At 31.3% G+C, this 25,212-nt stretch overlaps 5 protein-coding genes and 1 long non-coding RNA gene across 7 annotated transcripts in view; 4 read left to right on the top strand and 2 right to left on the bottom strand.

Annotated features, from left to right (window-relative positions):
• Nucleotides 1-259: 259 nt before the first annotated feature.
• Nucleotides 260-2,964, top strand: LOC149903272 (uncharacterized). Of its 2 annotated transcripts, XM_090108757.1 has the most exons (6): nucleotides 261-946; nucleotides 1,120-1,212; nucleotides 1,546-1,611; nucleotides 1,814-1,882; nucleotides 2,228-2,299; nucleotides 2,433-2,964. In XM_090108757.1, exons 1-6 carry the CDS (start codon nucleotides 652-654, stop codon nucleotides 2,567-2,569), a joined length of 732 nt encoding a protein of 243 aa, XP_089964883.1. In that variant the 5' UTR covers nucleotides 261-651; the 3' UTR covers nucleotides 2,570-2,964. The 2 variants fall into 2 exon arrangements, with proteins under 2 accessions (XP_089964884.1, XP_089964883.1); XM_090108758.1 differs by lacking the exon at nucleotides 1,814-1,882 and having other exon boundaries at nucleotides 260-946.
• A 245-nt stretch (nucleotides 2,965-3,209) lies between these two features.
• Nucleotides 3,210-25,212, top strand: part of LOC149903248 (uncharacterized) — a 309,864-nt gene continuing 287,861 nt past the window's right edge. Inside the window, exon 1 of the long non-coding RNA XR_016457401.1 lies at nucleotides 3,210-3,267. This is a non-coding gene — a long non-coding RNA (uncharacterized LOC149903248). The remainder of the gene's footprint in view (nucleotides 3,268-25,212) is intronic.
• Nucleotides 7,361-10,485, top strand: boca (LDLR chaperone boca). The gene is made up of 3 exons (XM_090108421.1): nucleotides 7,361-7,729; nucleotides 8,017-8,271; nucleotides 10,243-10,485. The coding sequence occupies exons 1-3, from the start codon at nucleotides 7,590-7,592 to the stop codon at nucleotides 10,415-10,417; spliced, it is 570 nt and encodes a 189-aa protein (XP_089964547.1). The 5' UTR covers nucleotides 7,361-7,589; the 3' UTR covers nucleotides 10,418-10,485.
• Nucleotides 10,476-13,457, bottom strand: RPA2 (Replication protein A2). The gene is made up of 6 exons (XM_090108420.1): nucleotides 13,288-13,457; nucleotides 13,122-13,204; nucleotides 12,705-12,926; nucleotides 11,910-12,095; nucleotides 11,380-11,585; nucleotides 10,476-10,594 (listed from the first exon to the last, which is right to left on the bottom strand). The coding sequence occupies exons 1-6, from the start codon at nucleotides 13,295-13,297 to the stop codon at nucleotides 10,510-10,512; spliced, it is 792 nt and encodes a 263-aa protein (XP_089964546.1). The 5' UTR covers nucleotides 13,298-13,457; the 3' UTR covers nucleotides 10,476-10,509.
• Nucleotides 14,124-18,774, bottom strand: LOC149903269 (uncharacterized). The gene is made up of 12 exons (XM_090108419.1): nucleotides 18,556-18,774; nucleotides 18,289-18,452; nucleotides 17,930-18,086; nucleotides 17,403-17,588; nucleotides 16,631-16,788; nucleotides 16,201-16,360; nucleotides 15,973-16,041; nucleotides 15,622-15,765; nucleotides 15,283-15,490; nucleotides 14,797-14,956; nucleotides 14,505-14,617; nucleotides 14,124-14,341 (listed from the first exon to the last, which is right to left on the bottom strand). The coding sequence occupies exons 1-12, from the start codon at nucleotides 18,676-18,678 to the stop codon at nucleotides 14,202-14,204; spliced, it is 1,782 nt and encodes a 593-aa protein (XP_089964545.1). The 5' UTR covers nucleotides 18,679-18,774; the 3' UTR covers nucleotides 14,124-14,201.
• Lap1 (leucine rich repeat containing protein 7 lap1) lies at nucleotides 19,348-22,701 on the top strand. The gene has a single exon (XM_090108793.1). It carries the CDS (start codon nucleotides 19,495-19,497, stop codon nucleotides 22,231-22,233), a length of 2,739 nt encoding a protein of 912 aa, XP_089964919.1. The 5' UTR covers nucleotides 19,348-19,494; the 3' UTR covers nucleotides 22,234-22,701.

Raw genomic sequence — 25,212 nt, 5'->3', positions numbered from 1 at the left:
CCGTTCCTAATCAATGGCCCAGTCCTTCGTGTATTACAAGAAGCTTATAATCTAATACACTGGATATAAGCTTCTTGGTGTATTATAATACCTAGATACAGTCTGTGGCGTCAATGAAAGGCAAATGCCAAATTTTGACACGTATTACTGATACCTTCTCTATGGTTTGTTGCTACTAATTGCACTTGCCACTTGCTGTTTGACATCAGGGCCCTGACAGCCTAGTTTCAAAATGGCTAGTTGTGGCGCTGCATTACTTCCTGTACTTTTTTTTTTTTTTTTCTACTTGTTTCCGGCTACGGCGCCATTTTGAGAAGCCATGTTATGACAATTGACAATTGACATTTATTTGAATGAAACGACCATTGTGTCTATAATTTAATTATTTTTTCTCGATTTTCACAATATAATAGACTTAAACGCGCAGCTGCTTATGTATTACGTTTTATTAATAACGCGCGAAATAAAACTAATAAGTGGACAGGTTTATTATCAGTCGAATAACTGAGTTGAGTGTACTGGTGTTTTGTGTATTTCCTCTCTTTTTGCTTGAGTTGAGATCCAAAATATCCAATTACTCCTTAGTTTTTTGATACGATACCTTCTACTAGTCTTTATAGTGTTCTACTGTAAAGAAGTGCTAAATTTGCCATGGGACTATTAAAGTGCTGTGTCGGTGGTTGCACCGCAACCAATGCGACGAATCGGCTTTTTTGTTTTCCGCAGAATGATTATTTGAGGAACCTGTGGATGTCCTTTCTGGTGCCCACTAATTCCTCCCTCATCGGATTGTCGAAAGATCAACTTCGACACAAACGCGTTTGTGAGAAACACTTCGATAGATATCAGTTCGATGAAGAAGGCAAGAGGCTTAGGCATTCATACCCATGCCTATTTACGGATGACGAAATAGCGCACGGCGTGCCCCTGTCTTCCAGTGAAACTGGTGAGTTCTACCTGGAGCTATAAATAACATGATTAAAAATTATGTAAATAGCTGATATTTGGTAAGACAGGTTTTATGGCTCCAAACAAATACTTTGACATACTTTACATACCTTCTATTTGTGTTTGAATTATATTTTTAAATGTTACATAATATGTATTTACTTGTTACAGTACAAAATGCTCTGAGTGATCACAATTATCACAAAGTGGAATCAGATGAGAATGAAAATATTACAGATAATATGTTGGTCATTGGAAGGGCAGGTATGTATTATGCACTCAAATTTTTATTTAAGCTATCCTATAATATGGTATTATATTTAACATAAATTATAATATAGTAATCAGGATAGGATTTTATAAGTTACGAGCTGTGCTCCACGTTTTCACCCGCGTGGCTCCGCTCCTTTTGGTCTTAGCGTGGTGATATATAGCCTATATCTTCCTCGATGAATGGGCTATCTAACACCGAAAGAATTTTTCAAATTGGACCAGTAGTTCCTGAGATTAGCGTGTTCAAACAAACAAACAAATTCTTTAGCTTTATAATATTAGTATAATATATAGTATAGATTTATATAAGTTCTTTGGTTTTAGGTGATGATTATCATGAACATCCATCATGCATTCCAGCTATTCCAGTTGTTATGAAAAGACCTACAGGTATGTGATTTATGATAGTTTATAGGTTGATAAATCCATGTTTGTAAATTTTAGTAAGTTTTTTATTCATGTTCTCAGATTTTTCCTTAAAACTGTTTTTAAGAGAATTCCATTAGCTGTTATTAGATTCAAAGTTTCATATGTATGTAATGTTTGTAGGTACTTTATATTTAAAAGTAATTGTTTTGTTACCGATTTACAGATATGGCAGACCAAACTTCATGTTCCTTAAGCAAAGAAATAGAATTTCATACTCTTTGTGAAGATGCAGGTTAGTATTTGGTTTTATTTACTGGTTAACTTTGATTTTATTAGTGCAGATTGCAAGAGACATGGGATTTAGAAAAAGGTTTTTTTTAAGGTTGACAGATGCTAAAAAATGTGGTGTTCATAAATTATATACTAACACATGTAGGATCACACAATATGTATAGTGTGCACTTGCACTATCTTTAAGTTGTGGTTACTTAGATATGTTTATTGTATGTGACTTATCAATCTCACAGTTAAACTGCCATTGTTTAAATCTGGGGCTTACAACATTTGAATAGGAACTGTGGAATTATCTTTGTATGGATGGGCTCACTACAAATACTAAAATAACTTTTATTTTCAGGAAATATAACTGAACCCACAGTAGAAGAAAAAACTACTCATGAAAATAAGAGTATCATACAAAAGCGTAAAGGTAATTTATTATTAGTAATATAATGTACATTACAAGTGCTTTTCACATCTCTTTCAGTGATAAAATTATTATTATTAACCACACCACCACAATGAATCATCAAAATAAATTGTAACATAAATTTTGTTTTCAGATTTTATGAAAAAAAATTGCCCAAAGAAAAGAAAATTTATGAAGCAAATAACCAAAATAACTGCTGATAGTTTGGGTAAAACAACCACACAAAATCTTAAACAGGCTGCTGCCTATGGAAATAATGAAGTATTGTAACTAAATTACTATTTTAAAAATAGTAATTTAGTTTATCCAAGTTCCAAACTTCTAGTGTTGTACAGGGAAGCAAGTTGTATAATACATAATTATTTAAACGATAACTGTATCCAAAACAAAATTGGGGCAAATATAAGAGAAAAAATTCAAGATTTGGAGTTTTCCTGATTAGGGTGTCAGAAAACACACAAATGTGTTTAAAAAAAATGTTTTTAACATATATTGTTAGGCTTCATGTCCATAACTGGAGCAATATTATAAATAAAATTTTAAAGGGAGCTATAGAGGAGAGATATGTGCAAAAAATGGCAGGAATCCATAAAATTGCTTTAATGAAATATAAAACAAATAAATTAAGAAAAAGAGCATTAAATAAATAAACATTGAAAACGAAATCTGTTTTATTTTTAATACCTGTTCGCAATAATAACGCTTAGAGCTTACTTAATATCTAGTACTTAGTCTGTGCTAGTACGTAGTATTTTTATCGATACAATGGGCACCTCACTAAAGTATCGATAGTCAGATATAGATATCGAACTGGTAGGCAACACTACTTTTTACTGTCAAAATTGATAAGGCTACAGCAGCGCCACAACTGGCCAACTGAAACTATGGAAAACATCACTGTCGCATCTGTTACCGTAAAACGGGGTGAATAGAATTCACGGGGTGAATAGAAATATTCTTGGGAAAAAGTCTAAAAGCCTGATATTTGAGAACTACTTCAAAAATCGCAATAGTGTTTTTAGTTTTTACAATGGCAACATTTTTTTGTTGGTCTGACAACATTTGAATAGTATGAAGTTAGCAATTTATGTCAATAAGTGAGTTCAAAGTGCAACGGTTGTATTAGTCAGTTCAATAAAGAAACGAATCTTCAATGGCGGCCAAAGCTGACTTTGACAGATGGTAGGATCACCAAAAAAGAAAATAAAAATAACGTAAATTGATAATTATTTTATTAATTATTTCAAATTGTTTGTTGACAAACTTTTTTGTTATTGTATTTGTGTATTTATATGAATTATCATATTTACGTATACAGAATGTAATAAAATCCCCATAATACTTGTAATAAGCCCATAAAACTGAACAACTTTTCCCAAAGAACATATTTTGTCAAATTCCAATAAAACATTATTTACTTTCGCAAATGCATAATTGTCATTGTAAATTTATGATAAAAACTATTATAGGGAAAATCAAATACATTTTAGTGGTTTTATTTTTCCATTTTTTTTTTGCATACCGTACGGCCGTGTGTGAGCGAGAGGGAATGATAAGCGCCGCCATTGAAGATTCGTTTCTTTAAAGAACTAACTAATATGTATGTCTTTTGTGCTCTTATTAACTTCTCTCTAGTTATTATTTAAATTGTGTTTTTGATTGTGAAATAACTTTATTCAACGGTGAAGTGTATCCAGAATAAATTGAAAAGGTAAGTTTTACTGATTAGTTTGATTTTTATTGGTAAATTAGTAAAATAATTGCACCCATAAATATTTATGATTAAGAGGTGAATAGAGACGACTGAGGGGTGAATAGAAACGCCATATGAGGTGAATAGAAACGGCAAAGGGGTAAATAGGAACGAGAAAGGGTTTAATAGAAACGCGAAAGGGGTTTTTAGAAACGCTTTTGATAGGGTTGGCACTTTATGCAGGTTGTTGAGTTTTAACTTTATTACCTAAGTACCTACATTTTTAAAAAGTTGATTTTTTAATATTTAATAATTAATTTTGTGTACGCAGGTATAGATGCGAGCAATATGCCACGCAACTACAAACCAGACCCTCGGGGTAAGAAATATATAAAATATGACCTCAACTTAATACAACAGGCTGTTAACCTTCCGTATACGAGGTGGGGTATGACATACCCCAGCGGTAAAAAAATCGTTGCAATTTTTAAACGAAAAAAACGCGTAAGTTGGTTTTCTCAGTAGCTGTAAATGCGACGTTGCCGCTCCGATCCGTGCAAAGCATTCAGTCCGGCGTCTGCCACAGATCGTGTGACACGTACGTAAAGTGCGCTTGGGTATCACACACCCCACCTTGTATAGCGCGTCACCCAAAAGGTAAGCGTAACTACTTCTGTTTTTTAATCATTTATATGTTTATTTCGGTGTTTAACGTGATGAAATATTGTTTTCAGGTAATAGTTTAACTAAAACATGTCTGGGTTATCAGCAGAAGATATATTACGAGCGCTAACAGGAGAAGACGATGATGATATTGAGCCAGAACAAGAATCGGATGGTGATGCAGATCATATCAGTGCTCAAAGCAATACAGATAGTGAAGTGGATGCGGACATACCGTCTTCGGATTCAGACAGTGATAACTTACCACTCTCGAGGTTGCAACAAGCTAGTCATACCGAATATTATAAAGGTAAAGATGGGGTAAAATGGCAAAAAAATCCATACCGGCTTACAGTTCGCACCAGAGCTGAAAATATTATTTATCATCTACCTGGCGTAAAATCAGTTGCGAGAGACAAGAAGTCACCTATTCAGTGTTTTTCTTTATTTATTACTGATGATATGATTGCTGATATCGTGAATTACACCAATGAGAAAATTCGTTTGCAATCTACTAACGACCCTCAAAAATCTGAAACAACACTGACAGAAATGAAGGCACTGTTTGGATTGCTTTTTCTATCTGGTTTAGCGCGTTCTAGTCGTCAAAATACAATCGACTTATGGGCCACAGACGGTACTGGAATGGATGTGTTTCGAGACACATTGTGTAGAAATAGATTTGTTTTCTTACTGAAAAATTTGAGATTTGATAGCGCTGCTACACGAAGTGAGAGAATAATGATAGATCGATTAGCCCCGATTAGAAGTATATTTGAACAATTTGTAAAAAATTCTCAAGATGTTTACATTCCGTATGAAAACCTTACTTTGGATGAAGAACTAGTAGCTTTTAGAGGACGTTGCGGTTTCCGCCAATATATACCATCTAAACCAGCAAAATACGGTATCAAAATTTATGCTTTGGTGGACAATAAGACCTATTACACCCTAAATATGGAAATATATTGCGGCAAGCAACCTGAGGGTCCTTATGCTATTAGCAATAAACCCTACGACGTAGTTGATCGACTGGTACAATGTGTTTCACAAACTTCACGAAATGTTACTATGGATAATTTTTTCACAAGTTACGAGAGCACTAATCATTTACTGAAAGATCATAAACTAACTGTAGTCGGAACCTTACGTGCTAATAAAACTTGTATACCACCTGTATTCAAAACAAACCGTGAATTATATACTACCAAATTTGGATTCCAAAAAGATATTACAATCTTATCCTATGTACCAAAGCCACGTAAAATAGTGTATATGATGTCGTCTTTGCATCATGATAAAGAAATCGATGTTGAAACAGGAAGTCAGCAAAAACCAGCTATTATTACATTCTACAATCAGACTAAAAGCGGCGTTGATGTTGTCGATAAATTATCGAGAACTTACGATGTTTCACGTAATTCTAAGCGTTGGCCTCTGACGATATTTTTCGCTTTACTCAATCATGCTGGTATAAATAGTATGATTATACACATGCTCAATAATGGTATTGAGAAAAATAAAACTAACTTGAGATGTAAATTCATTCGGGAATTAGGTTTGTCTTTAGTAAGATCCCACCTAGAAACAAGAAGGCAGAACCAAAGACTTCCTAGGAAACTGCGCCAAAGAATTGAAAAGTATTTTCAAAAACCCCTTGAAAACTTACAAGAACCGCCGGCAAAAAGGTCTAATACAATGCAAAGATGCTCACTTTGTCCTAGACAAAAAGATAGGAAAACTAGGTACATTTGTAAAAAATGTAATAAGCCTATATGTATGGAACATGCAGATTTTTATTGTCAAGACTGCGGAAACTTAAGTGATTAAGATTTGATTAATTATTGTTTGTTTTTACTAAATTGTTAATGTTTAAAACTAGTTATATTGTAGTCTTATAAATTAAGAAGACTGATTCTAATATTATGTGCCATTTGATTTTAGTCCTCAAGAAAAGGTTTAATAGATTATAGTTAGAAGAAAAAGTTAAGTTTTTGTACTTTTATTAATAAAAGTCTATTGTAATGTAAAAATAACATTTGTTTTACTTAATTCAATTCATTATTAGATATAAAAACATATTTATTATTATTTAACAATCTTAAATATCAATTATGCTAATTTTACTACCTTTCATGTTTGGGGTATATCAAACCCCACCTAGTATAGCATGATGAGATTAGTCACCTCGTATACGGAAGGTTAATGAATATTCTGCGAGTACCTACCATTATTTTTGAACAGATTTTTTAATATGCATTGTTATTGGTTCGGATTATTTTATTTTTAATATTAATAAAAAGGTTTTCTAATATATTATGTACACTCTTTTATTTCATTATCTCTGTGACGTCACTACCACTATATAAAATATTTTGACAACCCTATCATTTTTCTCTATTAACCCCATATGTCGTATCTATTGACCCCGTATTCCGGGAAAATAGAAATTGACCAGGTTTTTGTCTTTTTCTCCTAAGTAGATAATAATTTGGCATTAAAATTGTAATTAGCTTGTAAAATAGCAAAGGACTCCCACAATGAAAGCAGCTTTATTACCCGAAACTTACAATGTATATTTTTAAAGTCGGTTTGAAAGTCTAGATTGTTTCTATTTACCCCGTTTTACGGTACGTAGTAACTAATACTTAATCTGTGTTTGACATATTATGAAGTTGAAAACGCTGAGTGTACTCACAAGTGTACTGTGCACTGTGTAGTGATCTCTAAAGATATTAATAATTTATAGATTATTTTTAAATATATAACCAATTATCCTTTGATATTAATTTTATACATTAATCAACAAATTTTCTATAAGAGCTACCAAACAAATATTTACTCACTAAACAGTGAGTTCGTACTTTTTTAGATCGAATAACAGATACAGTTACATACAATTTACATATTAACATCTTAGATCAACGGTAAATTATGGGTAAATTGATTTATTTTGTGACTTTGTATTGCTTCTGCAGTTTAATAATAGTAACTGCAAAAAAATATGAAGATAAAGAAAAACCATCTTGGGCCAAAAAAGATATTCGAGATTTCACCGATGCCGACATGGAAAGGTATTTTATTTACATTAATTATAATAATATATTCTAGTACTAAATCATCTTCTTTCTCTCCTTTTTAAATAATATTGTAAAAATTCCATTTATATGCATTTGATAAGAATTAAAAACAAAATACTGATAACCTATGTGCATTGATAGGCACTTAGTAGTTTATTATCACAATTTATTATCGAAAACTAAAAACACTTATTTAACTGACATTTTAGGCATAATTTTTGCTTAACCAAATCTAGTCCCAACTGGAATCTCATTGACTAAAATAATTACTTGTACTCCAGGCTTTTTGATCAGTGGGAGGAGGATGAAGACCCATTACCTGAGGACGAATTACCGGAACATCTGAGAAAGCCTCCAGTTATTGATATGACAAAGTTGGATATGTCAAACCCAGAAGAAGTACTATCACAAACCAAGAAGGGACAGACACTCATGATGTTTGTTACAGTTGCCAATAAACCTTCACGAGCCAGAACTGAAGAATTAACTAAGATATGGCAAACTGGTCTATGGAGCAATCATATACAGGCTGAACGGTATGTATCATTAATCATATTGCAAAGTAGGCTGTTGATCTTAGATTAAGGATTGGTCTCCGCGCGCGCGCTACGTCTAGATGCCGCCGGCGTACTTGAAAAATGCGGCAACTAAAAGTACGCCGAATTCGGCGTACCCAAGCCAGTCGTGTCACAGTGGTGTCACAAGCATTGTGTGGAGAGGGCGAACCGATAGTTTATAAAGATTATGAACAAAATCTGAAGTAAAGTGCCTATTTGTGTCATAAAACTATTTAAAAATAATACAGCAAAAAATAAGAAAGACACTGGGATCACGTACCATAACAAGTATCGTATTATTCGAAATTTCTCCTTTACTTCGAAAATTTTTTCTACGAAAATACGACGCCATTCAGTGTTGCCGTACTGCGTATCCAAAAAAATACACGTGGTTGAGGAAATCTTTTAGCAATAATTTGAACTTGTTTTTTTCAATACTATTACTAACACATGTATTAAAGTAAAAAGGATTATAACAATAATTTATTTCTGTTTAACCATGTTTAACTGACTCATATAATATGTTATTTTTTTTATTTCCGCTTTTTTACTTTTAAACAACCTTTGTGACTATAGTATAGTAGCGTCGCAAGTGGATTTGAGTTGCATATTCATGGATTCGATTCCCGGCCAGGTCAGGATGAAAAAAAATATTTTTCAAACTTCTTTCCAAGATGCCAGATTTCCTATGTATGGGGTAAAATTTATGTGGCTGGCAGCCCGATTCTTCACACACACTAGCGTCTTTACAAATTGCCTAACACACACTACAGAAATGAGTTGCCGCACTCACAGAGCTATTGTTTTTAGGTGGGGCGGTATCTAGTCGTAGCGCGCGCGCGGAGACCAATCCTTAATCTAAGCTGTTGATATATAATGGAAAATATTAGGGCAAATCCTACTAATATTATAAATGCGAAAGTTTGTATGGATGTGTGTGTGTTCGTTACTCTTTCACGCAAATACTACTGAGCCGATTACAATGAAATTTAGCACACATATAGAGGGTAACTTGGATTAACACAAAGGATAGGTTTTATCCCTGAAATCCCATGGGAATGGGAACCATGCGGGTTTTCCTTTGAAAACACGGGCGAAAATCTAGTTAATCATATTGCAAAGTAGACTGGTGATATATAATGGAAAATATTAGGGAAAATTTATATATATAACTGTATCTTTATCGGGATGGAGAGTAGAAAATAGAGTTGATGCTCTGTTAGAAGGTTATTTTTATGTCATAATTTAAAAAAATTTGGTAAATCCAAAAGTGCACACCTCATAATTTTTTTTAATAAATATTTATTAATTATTATTTTTGTTTATTTAATAACAATTAAACCACATCGAATCAGACCCTGAAAAATGAAAGGGTTCTATTCCTGAGCATACTCAAGCGTAAGAGAAAAAAAAAAAACTCGATTAGTAAAGTATGTCGGTCGCTATCGTGTTAACAAGAAAAAGGATCCGCACATACAGACACACGGACGTCCAAGACAGAACTTTTTTAAACTGTTTTTTAACTAGTTTAAATAAAATCAAAAATATCATGAACGTTAAAAATAGTGTTTTTTCTTAATATGTGTGTGTATGTATTATCTTACAAGTGCAATGTATGATACATAAAGACATTTTAAATTTGAAAAATCAGATGTTTTGCGCGAAGTGACAGTAGTACCCACCTCAACGCTTCGCTTATGAGGCGTGCAATTACATAGCCACAAGATGCATATTGCAAAGATATTTTTAAGTGGGTTACCATTGGACATTTCTCTGGCGAATATGATAAATATTATATTATTAGCATTACATTATGAATGAAATAATACTATTATATAAACAGAAGATATTATCATTACACCTTTGCTCCGTAGCAATGCAATTTATAATTTGGACACGTACAATACTTTAGTATAACTTAAAATAATTTAGTTCTATTTCTTTTTTCAGGTATCTTATTGATGATGATAGAGCTATATTTATGTTCAAAGATGGTTCTCAAGCATGGACAGCAAAGGAATACTTTTTGGAACAAAATGAATTAAAGAATGTCCAGTTAGAATCACAAACATATGAAGGAAAGAATCCCGATGTTAAAAATACAGCTTTAAGAGACGAGTTGTAGATCTGAATAAGTTTAATTTGTACAGTTTTACATAAGGTAAATAAATTAAAGACTTGAGGAAAAAATAACTGTTTTATTTTACTGAACTAGAATTAAAAGGCATCTGTAGCACGGAAATGTTCTTCATCAATCGTGGAATAAATATGACCTTCGTTGCACATCAGTTCCAGAATATTCCTAGAAATAAAAGAATTACATTGATTAGTTATTGGATGAATTAGTGAAAACTTTTTAGTCCAAAGACAGTTTACACAATTGCACGCCTCATAAGCGAAGCGTTGAGGTGGGTACTACTGTCACTTCGCGCAAAACATCTGATTTTTCAAACTTAAAATGTCTTTATGTATCATACATTGCACTTGTAAGATAATACATACACACACATATTAAGAAAAAACACTATTTTTAACGTTCATGATATTTTTGATGTCATTTTTGTTATTTAAACTAGTTAAAAAACAGTTTAAAAAAGTTCTGTCTTGGACGTCCGTGTGTCTGTATGTGCGGATCCTTTTTCTTGTTAACACGATAGCGACCGAAATACTTTACTAATCGAGTCTTTTTTTTTCTCTTACGCTTGAGTATGCTCAGGAATAGAACCCTTTCATTTTTCAGGGTCTGATTCGATGTGGTTTAATTGTTATTAAATAAACAAAAATAATAATTAATAAATATTTATTAAAAAAAAATTATGAGGCGTGCACTTTTGGATTTTCCAAATTATTTAAGTTTATCATCATGCAAGATTATTCTTATAAGCAATATCAAGAAAATACACTTATATTTTACCAAATATTACATCTCTATAGATTAACTATTTCATTTTTTTTAATATTTTATTTGATAATCCTCACATATTTGAATACCATATTTATTCAATAATACAAATAAATAAATTAATGGATTCTTGCATTTTACAAGTGGCAACACTACATTATTCAGTATTTAATGTTTATACTCACTCAAACTCAACACTAGGCATTTTATCCTTCAGAGTTGCATATATATCCTCTTTGCTTATACCCTGTTCAAGAGTTGAAGCCCTAATAAGGTTATACACCATCATTTGCCGTTGATTCAAACCATTTACTGATCCAGTGTCCATACCAGCCAGAGAGTTTGCTGGCACATTATTTGTGAAATTGCTTGTAGTATCCATATCTTTTACCTGAAAAAAAATTCTTTTATTAGAAAACAAGAATAGATTGAATCAGAAATCATTCCAAGATTAATTTCATGTGAGTGGGTAAGGGTAGATGTTCCATATGAATATATCAAATAGTCTGTCAGGAAATAAGACAGACTGAAGGCACATAAATTGTATAGGTAGTTCAAAATTCTATTATGTTTTCTCGGAGACTAAAGTTATTTGATTTATCGATTAGCAAATTAATTTCACTGTGTTTGGTGTAAATTGTTAAAATTAAAGCTACTGTAGTCAAGGAAACTATTAGTAGGCAACAAGCACCAAAATATATTGTTAAAAACAAACCTTCTTGCTGTCTGCTTCCATTTTGTATCTGTTATTTATACATTGCAGATAATGAAATAGAATGGCATTTACATCTGTAATGGGCATAATTTTGAAAGCCATTAATACATTCTTTCCCTTGTTGGCTCTAACATTTCCATATATTTGAATGTAATCATTGACTTGTACTTGTGGTGAACATTTATCCTGAAATAAAATGTAACCAATATTATTAAATGGAACAATAATTTGTGAGTATACAATTCTGTTGTTAAAAAACCCTCATTTGTTACAATCAATACAAAAAAAAATTCAAGGAAGTCAACCTATTTTGTCCCAACTGTCACTTACAATAATCTATACTAATATTATAAAGCTGAAGAGTTTGTTTGTTTGAACCCACTAATCTCAGAAACAACTGGTCCGATTTGAAAAATTATTTCGGTGTTAGATAGCCCATTTATCGAGGAAGGCTATAGGTTATATATATATCATTACTCTAAGACCAACAGGTATGCGGGTGAAACCGCGGAGCGCAGCTAGTTTAATCCATACTAATATTATAAATGCGAAAGTAACTCTGTCTGTCTGTCTGTTACTCAATCACGCCTTAACTACTGAACCAATTTGCATGAAATTTGGTATGGAGATATTTTGATACCCGAGAAAGGACATAGGCTACTTTTTATCCCGGGAAATAGGATAGGTTTTATCCTGGAAATCCCACGGGAACGGGAACTATGCGGGTTTTTCTTTGAAAGCGCGGGTGAAGCTGCGGGTGGAAAGCTAGTATAATATATATTTTATTATACTCACATCTTCCTCCATAGCTTCTTGATCAATCCAAAGTACTGCTTTCATCCTGCCAGTCATATCTTGTATGGTGTATGTTATCTTTGTGCTTTGAACTTTAATATTCCTAACCCTCGCTACTATGGAAACTATCTGTATAGGTGTGCCCCAGATGTTGATGCCATCATCACCACAATGTATTGCTTGTTTTATCACTATTGGTGCTGTTCTTGACGCTCTGCGACCCTGTGGTGTTGATTAAGAATATTATTTATTAAGGATATCTATGTAGAAAGTAGGTATTTATAACAGATATATTTGAACTATTAAATTTGCCTCATTGGTTATCAATGCTTTTTTTCAATTTCATGAGGCAAATTTAACAGAAACAAGTACAAATGTTTAAATATGATGTTGTTATCATAACAATCTTCTACTAACAGATTTTTGTCCCTTGTTTGGCGTCGCAGCATTTCCAAATTGACTTGTAGAGTTTAAGAAACCGCCACCGGCGACTGATTGATCTAAAATATAAATGCATTACATATATTTTTATGAGAAGTTTCCTATGAATGTACTAATTCGATAATGAATTTTTTAAACTTACCGTTCCACATTTCGAAAGACTTTAAGTATTTAATCGAAAACCACAGAGTGTATATATAAATAGAAAGAATAAAATACTATAAATTTCAGATTCCAGATCTGTTCACTTTTATCTTTCTTGAAATTCAAATTGGATTCAAAATTATATTTGCTATTTGTAAAGTTTGCGCCTCTTCCATACATAAATGTCAAATTTTGTATTCGAATTTGAAGTTCATTGTCATTTCAAATGTTACTACTTGAAAGAAATATTTAGTTTATTAATTGAAAAAAACAATGTAGCTCTTCGTTATCTTTACAAATATCGTTTATTCAACGAGGTAAAATTAAATTAATCAAATTATAACCGACAATTACGAAACGAATGGAATCAGATTTGTAGATCATTATTTTAAAAAAATTTTATTCGTTATGGTAACTTTAGAATAGAAATGTCATTTAAAATTGGCGCGAAAAATTATTTTTTCAAGTTTTTGTAATTTGATAAGATTCTAGGCTTTTGGTTTAAAAATGAAATAAGGTTGTAAAACATTTGGAAATTATAAAAGTTATCCGCATCGTAATAAAAGTTGTTGTTTGAGAAAAATAAATATATAATAGGCAAAATAACTCAAAATAAGCACAATAGCTGTTAAATAGTTACCAACGCCCATATAACCACTAATGCAGTGTTATATTGGTGGTGGTGTGGTTTGTCTCGGATACATATTAATGAATTATTATCTATGTTTATACCAATTACTTGCCAATTACCAAGCCAATATATGTATTTTAAATTAATAAATGATTAGCGACAACTTCGAATATCAGTCTGCAACGAGTAATAAAACAAACAGATATGGGTAATATTCTTTAATAACATGTTATACACTGATAGATTTTAGTTTTAAATATTTTTCATAAAAACAAATAATATTAAGGAAAATATGCAGATACAGGTGTGGCACGAAATGTCGTAGGTTTTGAAGATTTCTTTTCTCTATAGTCAACTTTAGGTAATTCTACATTCTTATTTTCCTTTCCTTTACTCTGCGCTGTATTGGGCCTGATGATGTCTGAAATATAAAAATACAATATGAAGTTAAGATAGAAAAATTATATTTTTATTTCAATATAAAACGAAATAATATTACGAATCGGATTAGTTTACAAATTGTGTGTCGATTTTTTGTATACATTAGTATATTCCTTTGATTTTAAATAATAATTGTTGTTTACCTTTTTTCATTCCTTTATTTTCTTCACTGACAGGCTTCAGATATTTGGGATCTAATCCCTTCTTAGTCCTTTCTGTCGTTTGTGTATAGTTTGGACTGTCTTCTATATTTGATCTGTGAAACAATTTTTTAATATTGTAAAAGACCCAAACATAATTTAATCCATATTTTTGTATCAGTGCAATTTTTACATATGAATTCATTTAGATCTTAATTATCTTGTTAATATAGACTGATTATGGAACATTCTTTTCATTAGTATAAGTATATAATAAGTATTTTATACAACTTACTTAGAGGTGCCATAGAAATTAATAGATTCGTCCGATTCTTGAACGACACTACAATTTCTATTTATAAAATATGGCGTTGAACTGGCAACATTGGCACTTGGACGTTTTTCCGATGTATGCGGATAACTTTCTTCCATTTTCTTGTGTAACCATTGTATCACTAAAAAGATAACAAAAGCATATAATATACGACATAAACATTCAAAGCCTATATAGAGTGCCAGGATTGAAAGACTTGCCGTTCTTCTGTAAGAACATTTAGACAAAATACAATACGAAATACTTTTTTAATTTATTAATTACTAGCGCCCGCTCCTGTTGGTCTTAGCGTGATAATATATAGCCTATGCTCTATAGCCTTCCTCGATAAATGGGCTATCTAGCACGGAAATAATTTTTCAAATCAGACCAGTAGTTCCTGAGATTAGCGCGTTCAAACAGCTTCTTCAGCTTTATAATATTTGTATAGATTTGTTACACACATACCCATATTATTATTTTTAATAGTTTCGTCTTTATCTTTCAATGCAATGTCATTAAGTTCACATTTTTCCTTTAAAGTATCGAGTTCTGTCTTCAACTTGTCCATACTGTCCTTTGCAATTTGTATTTCCGATTTGAGATCTTGTATTTCTTTCGCATTTCGTTCGATGACTTTCTCTTGTTCAAGCGCGATTGCAGTTCTACATAATAACTGAAAATATATTTAATTCTCAGTAATTTTTAGTGCAATGTACCGTTATGATACGATACAACGATACAATATTTCTTTAAAGTTTTAAGTATTTTTTTTATTTCATATACGACAGTAAAAAACAAACTTACCTTATCTTTCATTTCTATAATATCATTATTTTGTTTAGATATAATTTGGTTAGCTTTTAGCAATTGTTCCGATGTAGACTGCGCTGCTTCATTATTCCTATTAGCAAGTGATTCACTCAGTGATAACCGCCTTTCTAGACTGTTCTATAGTGCAAAAAATAATAATATTATTAACATTTTTCAGTTTGAGTTTGAGAATCCATTGAAATCTATTCAAGAGTTCAAATAACGGAATTTTACAGACAGCTTGCTTTACTTGCTACTTTCTACTTTATTATTATTAATTTTCATTAACATCAATTGGCAAAAATATACATGTTTTTAAGCATTTGCTTTACAATTCATACATACCTTTTCCAAACTCAGTGTTTGAACATTTTCACTTAATTCCTTGATCACATCTGAATTATCTTTGACATTCTGAAAATAAATACAAACTACTATATAAATTATAAAAGAATTATAAATACTTATCATATAGAAACAAAATTATATGTTTTCATAATCAATTCTCCCTAAGAAAAAACAAATAAAAAATAAAATTCAAATAAGTTTTTATAATTGATCTTGTTTAAATACCTTTTCTAAAGAGCCACACTTCATGTTCAACTGGTGAATTTGTTTCTCGCGTTCGTTAATTTCTCGTTCCAATGCAGTATTCTTTGCTGTCAGAGTGGTCACTTCTAGATGAAATTTTTGAACTTCCTTCTCTAAGTACATTGTTCTTTGCGTTTTGTCACTGTAAAAAATAATCTTGGCTTATAATGTAACTAAGTAAAATTCTGTACTACTTTCAAACTATAGTCTTACTATCAACATAATAGAATTTCTCTGATAATTTAATATTAACTTATTATTAAAAAAAACAATTCCCAATATATTTTGTGTCCATGATCATTTTTTTAACTAGACTAGACTAAAATCTAAATATATATTTTATCATCAAACTCATTAATTATATCACTGCCTCTGTTTATGTAATTCAAGAAATGTAAACAAAATATCTCACCTAACTTGACGTTCCATTTGCGATATAGTATCCCTCAACTGTCTGCAAGTTTGGCTCAACTCATCTATTTGTTTCTCTTTAACTGCTAAACTCTGTTGTGAACTTGCCAGGAAGTTCTTTGCATTTAGATCTGCTGCTTTTTGGAGTTGCAGTTTTTCCTATTTTATAAATGTTATATGAAAAAAAGAGCTTTTTACATAAGAAATAATAAATAAATCATGTATGTATTACATGTTATAATAGACAAAAGATACTTGTTAATATATATTTTTTGTTATCATTTAAAATAAATATTATAACGCTGAAGATTTGTTTGTTTGTTTAAATGCGCTAATCTCAAGAACTACTGGTCCGATTGGAAAAATTCTTTTGGTGTTGGATAGCCCACTATCGAGGAAGGCTATAGGCTATATATCATCACACTAAGACCAACAGAAGCGGAGCCACAAGGGTGAAACCGCGGGGATTCGCTAGTTTAAAATATAGGGAAAGTATAGCAACTCACATTTGAGTTACTACTAATAGTGTGTTAGTATTTGCTAGTTATTAAAGTGAAACTTTTATTACATCGTCTCAAACTTTTTGGTCTGTGTAGCGCATGTTGCGTGACGGTCAGCTGCCGAGTAGGTATAAAGCAGTGTTCGGAATCATTATCGTACAAATACGATAATTTTGTGCCTAAGTTTCACTTTTACCGTGGTTTCATAAAACCACACAACATTTTTTAATTTCTTAATATTTTTTTTTATAATAGGTAATATTAATATTTTACCTGTGCAAGCCTATCTTTCTCCTGTCTCAACGCTTCTTGATATTCACTCTCCCGTCTAAGTTTATCTTCTTCCATTTTTGCCAACGCTAATGTCATGTCATGGATTTTAACTTCCATTTTTGCACATCTATCATTCCATAATGCTTCACTACTTGAACTTGAACTTTTTAATGCTGATAGTGATTTCTAGAGTTTAAAAAACATATAACTGACTACAAATCAATGAAATGTGAAAGTTACAGCTAATAATGATGTTTTTGAGTTATTTATGAACTTTTTAATATAATATCTTAGGTACTACATGCAAAAATAAAAGCAAAAAAGTACCCTTAATACTAAGTAGAGAGTTATTAAGCCTTAAGGGAACATCAAGATAATATGTTTACAATTTTTTTATAAAAAAAATTTTAAGGTCTATTTGATTTTATTCAAAACAATAAATGAAATGATATTTGAGAATTAGATTATTATTATCATATATACATATACAAATAATGGTACAAATACAAATAATAAATGCAGTATACCTTTAAATCTGCAATAGTTTCAGCCATATGCTGTTTAACATCATCATCACATGCTGGTCCTGTCTTCAAACACAAATGGACAAGTCGCTTAAATTCATTATGTTCTACCACTTCAAAATGATATGTAACTGGGTTGATTTGATTCAATATAAGGAACCTGTAAATATTATTTAATTCCAGAACATATTGCATATATAAAAATTTATTTAATAGATTTATATCAAAATAATAAAGAAACTCGGAAGGATAGCTGCACAATAATATAACTCATAGTTAAAAAAGCTGTGTGACTATTTTCATAATATAATGAAAAAATCAAAGCTTCTTCATACAAATATAACATTCAAATCATATCTTACATGTTATTTGCAGTACATTGTTGCAGCAACCTCACTACTTGTGAGGGAAAGTTGTCAAAATCAATAAGTAGCCCTTGTTGCTTTTTTAATTCTTCATAGTCACAACGTGTAATTTGAATTCTACATAAAAACATTGGGTCCTCATCATCAGACAATGTTAATTTCTGTAATATAAGTAAGTAGTTGTTATATGAATTACAGTTTAATATACATCTAATACCTTCATTATGCGAGTAGCAAGTAGCTCACATTATAATGTACACGTACCAAGCAGTCTTTGTCAAATAGTTTATCAACAGAAATTGTTATGTCCTTCTTGTGCTCTTCAAAGCCTCTTTTGAACGATACATAGTATTTACCCTTGTGAAAACTTTTGCACAACATATTCATCTAATTATATTGTGTCAAAATAATAAAAGAAGAACGAATTAACTTTATTTTCGTAATAAAAATATAAAATGAAGGATAAGACGTGCGATTTATTTACTGTTTACATTCAAATTTAAAATTTAAATTTAATTTTGACAATTATTGACGTAGCATAACATTTGCAAACTCTATCGTCTATGTGCATTGTGCTGCTACAGATTAAGAAATCTAGACGAAGACAATAGTGCAAAAAAGGCACCAAAAAAACGGACCTGGAATAACGCTTTTTTATGTTCAGTAGTTTAAGAAATAAAAACAATAACACTATTAAGCATTAATTAATAATTAATTTTTAATAATGTAGTGTGTAACAATTTAAATTATAAATTCAACCTACTAATTATGCGTACTTATTAAATATAAGAATCGTTAATGATTTGTACTTAGCATTATTATAACTATAAATTATTCGAGCGCTAATTAATCCATAAAAGTTTCTTTGTTTATATATTACTGTGTACATATTACATACATCATACATAATAAATTACACAACATGATGAATCACAGTCATGATGATTTTTTCGTGATTCATAACTTGAACTTGACAATTGACATTAGTCTTTGTCTGTAGTCTGTGGAACCACTTTATCGTTTATCGTACCTATGTCGCAAAAGAAAATATTTTTTTGTTTTTCCGCATTAATATACAGAATTATGAATTAAAACTTATTTAAAATATACGTGACAATTTTAGCGATAAGCAGAAAGTAAAATATTTAGTATGTGTTTAATTTATCAAAAGGTGTAGTGATTGTAAATAGTGATTTCTCTAAAATGCCATTCGATTTTTTATGTTGTGTGAGACCTGGAGTCGACGATATTGTTGAATTGGATTATTCTCATCAATCGTTAACCGATGTTCCCACTGATGTGTTTGTGTATGAAAGAACGTTAGAAACATTACTGTGCCAGTGCAATCGTATCACGGAGTTACCACGACAACTATTTATGTGCCATGGTCTTAAGTATTTGGATTTAAGTGATAATGAGCTTCAAGCTATACCCTCAGCCATATCTTCATTAGTAAATTTACAATATCTTAATGTAAGCAGAAATACTTTAGCATCTATACCAGAAAACATGAAAGCACTCAAACACCTTTCGTTTTTAGATCTCAGTGTAAATCCGTTAGAAAAATTGCCGGATACTATAACTAACCTTATAGCTTTACGTGAATTATATTTAAATGACACATACCTTGAATATCTCCCAGGAAATTTTGGGAGACTAGCCCATTTGCATATATTAGAATTAAGAGACAACTATCTTATGATTCTACCAAAGTCTCTATCAAGATCAACTGAACTTTTGAGATTAGATATTGGACAAAATGAATTTCAGCAATTTCCTGAGGTAATTGGTAGATTTCTAAAGCTTAAGGAACTGTGGATAGATGGCAACAGTTTTACAAATATAACATCTGTAATAAAACCTTTAGAAAACTTAATACACTTGGAAGCTAGTAATAATATGATAGAAGAATTAGCTCCTGAGATTGGATGTTGTTCGCAGCTACAGGATTTGTGTTTATCAATAAACAATTTGACACAGTTACCAGATAGTATTGGTAAGCTTAATAATTTAACATCCCTAAAATTGGATAATAATAGACTTTATTCCATACCAGAGAGTATAGGACAATTGAAAAATTTAGAGGAACTCATGTTAATGTGCAACTATTTGGATAATTTGCCATCATCAATTGGACTTCTAAGGAAATTGCAATATCTTAATGTTGATGAAAATATGATTAAGGCAATACCACCGGAAATTGGCAGCTGTAGTAAGCTATCAGTATTGTCACTGAGAGCTAATAAATTGACTAGAATTCCACCAGAAGTTGGTCATTTAACTGCATTAAGAGTTTTGAATTTAGTACGGAATTCCTTGAGTTACTTACCACAGTCATTGTTGAATTGTGAAAATTTAGTAGCCCTATGGCTATCTGAAAATCAAAGCAAACCCTTGGTCCCAATGCACTCTGAGATAGACCCGCACAGCTATGAACAAGTCCTTACCTGCTTTCTATTTCCCCAAGTGCCTTTGGAACCTATTGAGATAAAATCTGATAAAGACAAACCTGAAACTGGTGAAGTTCCAAATCCATCAAGACATATTAGCTTTGTTGATATGAAACCGACAGTAAAAATTCCAGAAAAAGGAAGTCAGCTAAGACGTGCCCCCACACCATACCCCAAAGAATTAAGAGCCATGGCAAAACATGCAAGGAATATTCACAAAGATGGAGCACAAGATATTACACCACCAATGCAAAATGCAGTACACATAAAGGCTGCCAAAATAACTCCAACTCTACAGCAAAGATTTGCATCTGATAATAAAAAAGTTGAAATGGAGAGTAACCATAAAGAAAATACAACAGTTGTGTCACAACAGGATCCTATGAATGTATCTGTTTATGATAATTTGCCTGTGGAAAATTCTTATGACAAGCCATTGGATCTTGCCCATGAGCAGGATACATATAAAAGTGTTGACCATGCTTTATATTCTGAAAACAATGTCAATGAAGCAAATGACTATAAGGATGATGATGTTAGTTCATACTCCTTAGCGACTACTCATTACAGTTTAAGTCAAAATGATAAATATGTGAGACAGGATATAACTAGAACAAGTTGTCCGATACAACAGAAAACTTATATAGAACATCAGAACTTTCAATCAAATTGTGAAAGAAGTTACAGAAATTGTTCTGAAGAACCTTGTGAACAAATTCAACGGTTGAGTCTAAGCTCCCAGGACAGACACCACTCTTGTGCGGAAGAGCCCTTATTAGCACCACATTACCAAGAAGTACCATATAACTCAAGATGCATGGTTGATAGCAAACTCCATTGTGACTCTACATATGCAACAAAAGAGCCATGTTACACTAGAAATGAGGAAAGTTACCATGATCCAGCATACAGAAGTGATACTTATACATGTCCAAAAGAGAAAATATATGGACGACAAAACTATGATGTTTTTAATTATCATCCAAATGTGACTCGTCAACTGCCAAGCCCTCGTTTACATACTGTAAGCCAAATTGTCAGTTCAACAACAATGCCAAATATAAGTCATTATAATAACATGTACTCTAGTCCGAGGGATGATTTACAATTTACAGCAGCGATGCATTCTACATCCTCACCAAATGCAAATCTATATGACGTATCTACAAGTCCCACATATGTAGCGACACAATCCCCTGAACTGTATTCACCTACGGGTCACACAAATGCAACTAATCCTTATCGGATGACGAATACTCCTTTAGTATCGGATGATGGAAGTTTTGGACATATTCAGCCAATGCTGGCTCAAAATGTGTATGATATATATGATGCGATTCCAGCATCTTCAAATGATCCAGGCATAATAAGTAATCGACATAGCCCAAATAATATGCCTGAAGCGACATATGTTAGGGGTCAACCACCTCCATACCACATTGCAGCTCCCTACACCAAACATGCACAATATTTCAATGGGACTGGTGGATAGCTATATACTTCCTACTGGGATAGAAGGTACTAATGACTCAGTGAAAACTTGGTTTGTGTTTTATAAATATTATATGAAGTTACATCCTCCACTTTGGATGTATGGTTTTATTGTGATATGATACATATATTATTATGTTAGTATTAATGTTTATATTAAAAGGATTATAAGGTGCTATGGGATGGAACATACTGGAACGTTATTCAAAAGGATATTTTTATGGGAATTATTTAAATGTGAAAATTAATGTATAAATTTGTAGGTACTTTCAAAGTACAATGTGTAACAACTATGTTGTTTCGTCATATTGTTTGTTAAAAATGTCTAAAAATTAAAATTTTATTGATGATATCATTGCTACTTGAATAGAAATGATGTATTAAATTTTAAAAGCAGCTTGAAAAAAAAATTATGATTGTATGTTTCATACAAATTACCAGTCATTAAAATTCATTTTTACGATTTAGATATAAGTTGAAAAAAAATATTTTGTTTACTAATTTCATAATAACTACTTAAATAAAAAAAGATGGGAAACATATTGATTAACAGTAAACTAAAAATAATCTGATGTTACTATATAAAAAAATGTTAATGTTTTGGTATTAACTATTAAATAATATTATTTTAGGTAATTACAAAATTTTATGTTTTTAAAGCTTGCTTAATAGCTATTTACTTATATTAAATTAATTAACTGAACTGCATCTTGATGTGTTAATGTATAAAACAAGGGCTAGAATTTTTAAAGTTTATTACTTACTATAAAGATAATATTTGCACAATATATATGTTTAATAATTATTATAAATTAGCATGTGTATTATTTGTTTAGCATATTTAAAATTATAATTAGTATGTAGGAGTATTTTAATGAACGTTATAAAAGTCACATTATACAATTTATGTACATATTGTTTTTATATCATGTATAATTCAAATTTGCTGGTTTCTTATTTTTTAAACAGGTGCTCATATCTATCAGTAATTTACCTTGTTCCGATTTGAAAAAAAAAATATAAACAAATTTGGGATTTACACTACGTTCCTATATATTTACAAATATGTATGTCTATATACGCGTTTTCTATTTTTCTACTATTGGTCTATTGAATTATTTTATTGCAATTATGATTATTGTGTCGTATCATTATTAGTTTTTATAATACATCTAAGAATGATTATTATCGTACCTATTTGAAAAATACCAAATTGAAAGTCGCAAAGAATTATTATTATTAGTTACCTAACTACTACGAGCGTATTATTATTTTGTAAAAAAAATGTAAAATAATCAAGTGTGCTTTAATTAAAATTTGTCTATTGCTTCCGCACGAAAATAATTAAAGCCATTAGTTGTATTTTAATGGTGCATTTACACAATTGCATGCGAATAACGAAAAGGCACGTGTAAACAGTGCATTCGCTATTCGCCTTGAGTTTCGCGTATTGCTGTCAAAGTGTCTACTTCGGTTTTTCGGTCTTGATATAAGGAAAAAGTGGTACGCGTACACATTAAACGAACATAGAGCTTAGAGCTAGAGCAAGAGCATTCTTTCGTGATATTTTAGTGCAAACGAAAACTCGTTATCAGTGGTGTTCAGTATATTAGATCATTGCATGATCTTTTCGGAACGCATTAAGAACAACGAAAGAATGCTCAACGCCTGTTTACACTAAAAAATTTACATAGTGGGGATATAAATGCATTGTAAGGTTTCGACAAATATATCGTCGATTGATGATGCAAATGGGTAACACGAATGTGTAAATGCACAATTTATATGTAAACGCTCCCTCGTACATTTTAAAGTAAACAGAACTATAATATAAGACCTTTTCCAGAAAACAGTTTATGACGTGATATTTGAGTTCCGTTTTTGTAAAGACCCGACAAATGAAACATTCTTGGGCACGCTTTAAATTCTTCTAATTTTATTTGCTTCGTACCTACTTATATTCTTGCATAATAAAAATAATAATTCATTAGGTAAATATTTTTCTATTAAGGAACGTGATTTATCTCACAAATCACAAAGATGATAGAATCTTAAAGACTTCACTGGATGAAGTTTGTATTCGAATTTATAAATTAGTTTGAAATAAAAATGGTTGCCTGTAAAGTCGGTTTTACGGGCGAAGATTTTACGTGACAACGTCTTTTTCTCGGTAGAATATTTATGTGCTGCGCGCGCGGCAGACCGCGGGCCTCTCTCTCGTTCGGTGACTCATCGTAACGTTACCGAGCGTTACACTTTTTCATAAGTGACTCCCAGTCGCAACCTAATTTAAGACGTTGTCACGTCAAAAAAAATTATGGAGAAAGTGGTCATGATGCAGTAAATTCACCTTGGCCCCAGATCAAAAGTTCAATACTATTTTCCGTTATTAATACCTAACATACCTAAATTTCTTTAAATTATCTTACCTAGGTCTATAATGTGTAAATTTACAGGGTTTTTACTTTCCCGAAAATCAAGTCCAAGCTGATTTAATTTTCTTTCTTTTATTTGTTTGTCCGTTCATACTCTTAAGATATATCTTCTTTACTTAAAAATGTTAACAAAACCTGTTCAAGTGTTGTTTGATATAGGTAGGTACTCGTGTGAAATAACTTTTTCGGGTATTTTTGTGACTACTCTAATTAGCTCTGATCGAAAAAAATAATATCTGGTACGAAACACAGACTGTAATATTCTGTATTTTTATATATCTGGTGGTGTATAAATAATACGATTTTTTGTAAATATATCTACATTTTCTATAGTTTGCAAACACATTGGCTCACAAAAAGTGCCAATAAACATTAAAATTATACCACCATCTTATTCATTACGTAACGGTAATAAAGCATTAGCAAAAAAAAAAATTGAAATGAAATTTTGATTTATAGCTGTTTTAATCATTTTATTTTAAAGTTCATCGGTAGAAACGGTAAAAAAATAATAAAAGTCAGACAATGCCTGAATAGTCTTAGTT

The sequence above is a fragment of the Colias eurytheme genome, chromosome 13, assembly GCF_061535395.1.
Source record: "Colias eurytheme isolate Ceu_HAF_F1 chromosome 13, ilColEury1 Martin Lab GWU primary, whole genome shotgun sequence".
In the NCBI taxonomy this organism is placed as follows: Eukaryota; Metazoa; Arthropoda; class Insecta; order Lepidoptera; family Pieridae; genus Colias; species Colias eurytheme.
Note: the sequence above shows the minus strand (reverse complement) of the source record. Positions and strands in the feature narration are given on the sequence as shown.

What these genes read in the sequence shown, in the direction of transcription:
- boca (XM_090108421.1), top strand. Translation starts at nt 7,590, where the DNA reads ATGGGTAAATTGATTTATTTTGTGACTTTGTATTGCTTCTGCAGTTTA. An exon ending in ACCGATGCCGACATGGAAAG is followed by an intron (nt 7,730 to 8,016) that starts GTATTTTATTTA and finishes CTTGTACTCCAG; the next exon opens with GCTTTTTGATCAGTGGGAGG. An exon ending in AATCATATACAGGCTGAACG is followed by an intron (nt 8,272 to 10,242) that starts GTATGTATCATT and finishes TTCTTTTTTCAG; the next exon opens with GTATCTTATTGATGATGATA.
- LOC149903272 (XM_090108757.1), top strand. Translation starts at nt 652, where the DNA reads ATGGGACTATTAAAGTGCTGTGTCGGTGGTTGCACCGCAACCAATGCG. An exon ending in CCTGTCTTCCAGTGAAACTG is followed by an intron (nt 947 to 1,119) that starts GTGAGTTCTACC and finishes TACTTGTTACAG; the next exon opens with TACAAAATGCTCTGAGTGAT. An exon ending in TACTCTTTGTGAAGATGCAG is followed by an intron (nt 1,883 to 2,227) that starts GTTAGTATTTGG and finishes TTTTATTTTCAG; the next exon opens with GAAATATAACTGAACCCACA.
- Lap1 (XM_090108793.1), top strand. Translation starts at nt 19,495, where the DNA reads ATGCCATTCGATTTTTTATGTTGTGTGAGACCTGGAGTCGACGATATT.
- RPA2 (XM_090108420.1), bottom strand. An exon ending in CAAACAAGGGACAAAAATCT is followed by an intron (nt 12,927 to 13,121) that starts GTTAGTAGAAGA and finishes TCAACACCACAG; the next exon opens with GGTCGCAGAGCGTCAAGAAC. An exon ending in ATGCCTAGTGTTGAGTTTGA is followed by an intron (nt 10,595 to 11,379) that starts GTGAGTATAAAC and finishes TTTTATTTCTAG; the next exon opens with GAATATTCTGGAACTGATGT.
- LOC149903269 (XM_090108419.1), bottom strand. Translation starts at nt 18,678, where the DNA reads ATGAATATGTTGTGCAAAAGTTTTCACAAGGGTAAATACTATGTATCG. An exon ending in AAACACTGAGTTTGGAAAAG is followed by an intron (nt 15,766 to 15,972) that starts GTATGTATGAAT and finishes TTTGCACTATAG; the next exon opens with AACAGTCTAGAAAGGCGGTT. An exon ending in TATTAAAAATAATAATATGG is followed by an intron (nt 14,957 to 15,282) that starts GTATGTGTGTAA and finishes TTATCTTTTTAG; the next exon opens with TGATACAATGGTTACACAAG.